A 5,916-nucleotide genomic window follows, 5' to 3' on the forward strand; every position below is an offset into this window, starting at 1 on the left:
TTGCAGAGTTCCTCTCAGACCTTCTAGTTACAGTTGATAAGGTGCTAATCATGGGAGATTTTAATATTCACGTTGATAATGCAAATGATACATTAGGACTTGCGTTTACTGACCTAATAAACTCTTTTGGAATCAAGCAAAATGTCACCGGGCCCACTCATTGTTTTAATCATACACTAGAGTTAATTATATCACATGGAATCGATCTTACTGCTATAGATATTGTATCTCAAAGTGATGATATTACAGACCATTTCCTTGTATCGTGCATGCTGCGTCTCACTGATATTAACTATATGTCTCAGCGATACCGTCTGGGCAGAACTATTGTTCCAGCCACCAAAGAAAGATTCGCAAATAACCTGCCTGATCTATCTCAACTGCTATTTGTACCCAAAAATACACATGAATTAGATGAAATTACTCACAACATGGGCACTATTTTCTCTAATACATTAGAAACTGTTGCCCCCATCAAATTGAAAAAGTTAGAGAAAAACGTACTGTACCATGGTATAACAGTAATACTCACTCTCGCAAGAAAGAAACTCGTATTCTTGAACGCAAATGAAGAAAAACTAACTTGGAGGTTTTTAGAATTGCATGGAAAAACAGTATGTCCAGCTATAGACAGGCTCTAAAAACTGCTAGGGCAGAGCATATACACAAACTCATTGAAAATAACCAAAACAATCCAAGGTTTTTATTTAGCACAGTGGCTAAATTAACAAATTACCAGATGCCACCTGATTCAAATATTCCACCAACGTAAAATAGTAATGACTTTATGAATTTCTTCACTGATAAAATAGATAACATTAGAAATACAATAGCGAATGTAGATTCTACAGCGTCTAACACTTCAGTTTCATCCATCGCACCCAAAGATAAACTGCAGTGCTTTACAAATATAGGACAGGAAGAGCTAAATAAACTTATCACTGTATCTAAACCAACAACATGTTTATTAGATCCTGTACACACTAAATTACTGAAAGAGCTGTTACCTGTAGCTGAAGAACCGCTTCTCAATATCATTAACTCGTCGTTATCTTTAGGTCACGTCCCAAAACCATTCAAGCTGGCGGTTATCAAGCCTCTTATTAAGAAACCAAAACTAGATCCTAGTGTACTGGCAAATTATAGGCCTATTTAAAATTTTCCATTTATGTCAAAAATTGTAGAAAAAGTTGTGTCTGCTCAATTGAGTACCTTCCTGCACAAAAATGATCTGTATGAAGAATTTCAGTCAGGTTTCAGGCCCCACCATAGCACAGAAACTGCACTTGTTAAAATTACAAATGACCTGCTCCTTGCGTCAGACCAAGGCTGCATCTCATTTCTAGTTTTACTTGATCTTAGTGCTGCGTTCGACACCATAGATCATGACATACTCATAGATCAATTACAAAACTATACAGGTATTCAAGGGCAGGCTCTAAGATGGTTTAGATCCTACCTGTCCGATCGCTACCATTTTGTTTACTTAAATGGGGAGTCATCTCATTTATCATCAGTAAAATATGGAGTGCCACAAGGATCCATCCTAGGTCCCCTTCTATTTTCAATATACATGTTGCCCCTTGGTAATATTATTAGAAAATACGGAATTAGCTTCCACTGTTATGCTGATGATACTCAGCTATATATCTCAATGAGACCAGATGAAACTTCTCAATTATCTAAGCTAACAGAGTGTGTTAAAAATGTAAATTGATTGGATGACAAATAATTTTCTCCAATTAAATTCGGATAATTAATTATTGGACCAAAAAAAAACACTACACAGAATCTTGTAGATTACAATCTGCAACTAGACGGATGTACTGTTACTTCCTCTACACTCAGAAATCTGGGTGTTATATTAGACAGCAACTTGTCTTTTGAAAATCATATTTCCAATGTTACAAAAACTGCATTCTTCCATCTTAGAAACATTGCCAAGCTACGAAACATGTTATCTGTTTCTGATGCAGAAAAGCTAGTTCATGCATTCATGACCTCTAGACTGGACTATTGTAATGCACTTCTAGGTGGTCCCAAACTCTGGAATAGCCTTCCTGATAATGTTCGGGGTTCAGACACTCTCTCTCTGTTTAAATCTAGATTAAAAACATATCTCTTTCGCCAAGCATTCGAATAATGCATCTCTTAAATTGTGAGTGTAGTTGCATCTGATCAAATGTGCATTTTTATTCATTAGCTTGGGTTAAACTAATTTTAGTTTCTTGGATCAGCAGCTATGCTAATGATGTCTGTATTTTGTTTCTATGTTTCGCCACGGGATTTACATCCCGTGGTAACTAGGATATACACAAGCTCCAGTCTGGATCCAGAACACCTGAGAAGAGATGATGCTGACCCTCAGAGGACCTCAGACGATGCTAACCCTGAATCAACAACAGAACTAACAATTATTGCTATAAGTGTGACTGCATCATATAACAATTATTAATTAATAATATTAGTAATGTTCATCGTCTAGCTGACTACGTCTTGTAGAAACATAATTTTCTGTTGCTTGTAACGATTCGTATTGTAAAAAGCGCTATACAAATAAACTTGAATTTAATTGAATTGAATTGAACAGTTGTAATTTTTGTTTTTTTGTTTGTTTTTTGTATTTGGGTCTGCTATTAATACAGTTTTAATAAAATATTATGTGTAATAGATTACCAATGGTGTAATGTAACAAAGTAAAAATACATTGTTACAGTACTAAAGTATTTTTTGGGCAATATCTGTACATGAGTTTTTATATTTTAGCCAACTTTTACTTTTACTCCACTACATTTCCAAATTAAAATGTATACTTTTACTAGTATATCCGTTACTTACTACAAAATAGTCAGAAAAACGCAGACTACAGGAAAGCAGGTTTGACGAATCAGTGGTCTGGCGTTTGCAAATCACACACAGAGTGCACACACATTGATTTATTAGTTTATTAAAACTCAAAACTCCAGGCATTCTAAATTGTACACAGCAAAAAGTCTTTGTTATGCTTTTATATTTATGTAATTTAATGTAGGCTATTTAATTACACAAACAGTACCATTTTTTGCAGAAGGAGGAACACATTCAATATGTATGTTATAAAAGTTCAGTAAAGTGTGACTTACATTTTAGACATAATATTGCTTATTTTTGCTCAGTTTTGCTAACAAAAATTGTTTCAAATGAAGATCACAGCACTGTTTGCATCTCTGAGCGATGGACAGTGTTTACTTATTGAATGAATCATATTTTTGAACAAATTGGTTGAATAAATGATTCAGTGATTCACTCATTGACAAGGTCAAATGCTTTGATTCAGAATAAATCAGTCGACTGTCAGTGACTCACTCATTAACATTCACTTGCTGTCACCGGCTGGATGATTTAAAGGGGTCATATGATGCTTTTTCATCATTATTTATTAAGATCATTATTGTGTGTATTTGGTGTAACAGAATATTTTGACATGCTTTAATTTTCAAAAAACACATTATTTTTCAAATACTGAACATTATTGTAGGTCCTCTATGCCCCTCCTCTCTCAAACAGCTCGTTTTCTACAAAGTCAGCTGATCTTTTGCGGAGCGGGAACAGACAGCTTTGAGCTGAAGTAATGGGGGGGGGGCAAAGGGGGCGTGGCTCTACTCTCCGGACCACCCCCCTGAGCACGGCCCTGATGGGAAGCATAATAATAAAATGGTTTTCCTTCATTTTTCATCATACCTTCTCTTGATCGTGTTAAAATAATCTTAGCACTTGGTAATTTTATCATATAGCATATGACATTATAGATAGATATGTTGTGTGAAAGTGTTTGGAGGAGGAGTGTGAGGATCTTCAGGAGGAGCTTCAGCGCTGGTGAGGAGGAGGAGGAGGAGGAGGAGGAGGAGGAGGAGGAGGAGGAGGAGGAGGAGGAGGAGCTTCAGCTCTGGTGAGGAGGAGGAGGAGCTTCATTGCTGGTGAGGAGGAGGAGGAGCTTCAGCACTGGTGAGGAGGAGGAGGAGGAGGAGGAGCTTCATCGCTGGTGAGGAGGAGGAGGAGGAGGAGCTTCAGCACTGGTGAGGAGGAGGAGGATGCTGGAGGAGCTTCGTAGCGGCTCTCACTCACTCCAGCAGCTGTTACTCCACACATCACTCCAGCAATGGCCAACGCAGGGCTGCAGCTCCTCGGATACTCTTTGGCTTTTCTGGGTCTCCTGGGTCTCATCGCATCCACGACCATGTCTGAGTGGAAGATGTCCTCATACGCCGGAGACAACATCATCACTGCGCAGGCCATGTATGAGGGACTCTGGCGCTCCTGTGTGTATCAGAGCACCGGACAGATGCAGTGCAAAGTCTACGACTCCTTACTGCAGCTGCCAGGTATGTGTGTGTGTGTGTGTGTGTGTGTGTGTGTGTGTGTGTGTGTGTGACCCACTTCTTGTCCAGACAAGTCAAGCGAATAGCACAAATTCTTTAGCAGCTGTTTAATTTGATTACTGAAAAACCTCAAGATGTAAAAGTTAAAAGTTAAGATGGAGCTGTATTTGTGTAACAAAATGTGAATACAAAAAAAAATATTTTTCCATCCCTCAGAAACTGAAAAAGAAAATATTTACACACTTCTCAGAGTCAAATGATATGGTTACTGGCATCATGGACATGTCTTAAAATATATCAGGTTATATCAGTTATTAGAGTTATCCAGATCTAAACCCATTAAAAAAAAATCAGATTTTCATTACTGAAATAAAATATGCAAGCTAATTGTCAATGTAATGTTTCTCATTTAGTTTTAACTTGATGCACTCAAATTACTGAAATAAAAAGAATAAAAACAGAACTAAAACTTTAACTACAACAACAACAACAAAAAATAAATAATTATAAAACAAACTATATATAAAAATGGTAAGAACTTTAATAGTATAATAGTAATACTTTACTATATATTAAAGATTATTTTTAAAGCATAGTATATCATTTGATAGACATTTTAATTTTAGAGAAACATTGAACGTCTTTATGAATGTATCAAATATACTGTAAAATCGCTTTAAAATGATCATCTTCTGCATTTCTCCTATTTAAAACAAAATAAAGGCACATTTCATATTACTGAATTAATCGAATATCAAAATCACATGAGTAGTGACAATCTTACTTTTGATTAAGCAGTGCATTTACATTTTAAACCCAGAGTGTTCAGGAGGAAGCTGATGTGATGTTGTTGCATTGCTATGTTATGGTATGTTATGTCTTTTGTTGTGACATGACGCCAAGTATGGTACTCTCCATTTACACACACACACACACACACACACACACACACACCTGATGCCTCGCCCAAGTATAGTCCTGTCATGGTTATTGAGGGTGCAAGAGAGCACTGTTATGTCATGTTACGTGTGTGTGTGTGTGTGTGTCTCAGGAGAGGTTCAGGGGGCTCGTGGTTTCATGATCACCTCCATCTTGCTGTGTGGCATCGGTCTGCTGGTCGCTGCCGTCGGCCTGAAGTGCACCACCTGTCTGTCTGATGAAAAGGAACAGAAGAACAAAGTGGCTGTGGCTGGAGGAGCTCTCTTCATCATCGCAGATACGTTGCTATTCATCTCTAAAAACTGAGGCAACCATTACCACTCGGTTTGTGAGGGTGGATTTCATCAGATGTGTGGAGTAAAGATAAAATATGACACACTATATGAAATTATGCAGGTCTTCCGAACATCAATGCATTACACAACTAATTATTTACCTAGAATTACTTATAAAAAGTGAATAATGTGAAATCATTTTGGTTATTATTTGTTTAAAATGGCAGAAGATCCAATGAACAGGAAAGAAGTTATGTAGCAGCACAGCTAATGCTGAATTAAACCCAAAATCACATATCTGATCACAGCTCATCCACACACTCCAGTCTTCAGCACAGTATAGA

At 37.2% G+C, this 5,916-nt stretch overlaps 1 protein-coding gene across 1 annotated transcript in view; it reads left to right on the plus strand.

Moving 5' to 3' along the window:
• Positions 1–4,047: 4,047 nt before the first annotated feature.
• Positions 4,048–5,916, plus strand: part of cldn1 (claudin 1) — a 3,164-nt gene continuing 1,295 nt past the window's right edge. Inside the window, exons 1-2 of the mRNA XM_052547548.1 lie at positions 4,048–4,361; positions 5,410–5,574. Coding sequence (XP_052403508.1) covers positions 4,139–4,361; positions 5,410–5,574 — 388 coding nt within the window. The 5' untranslated portion in view covers positions 4,048–4,138. The remainder of the gene's footprint in view (positions 4,362–5,409; positions 5,575–5,916) is intronic.

This window comes from Carassius gibelio, chromosome B2 (genome assembly GCF_023724105.1).
Source record: "Carassius gibelio isolate Cgi1373 ecotype wild population from Czech Republic chromosome B2, carGib1.2-hapl.c, whole genome shotgun sequence".
In the NCBI taxonomy this organism is placed as follows: domain Eukaryota; kingdom Metazoa; phylum Chordata; class Actinopteri; order Cypriniformes; family Cyprinidae; genus Carassius; species Carassius gibelio.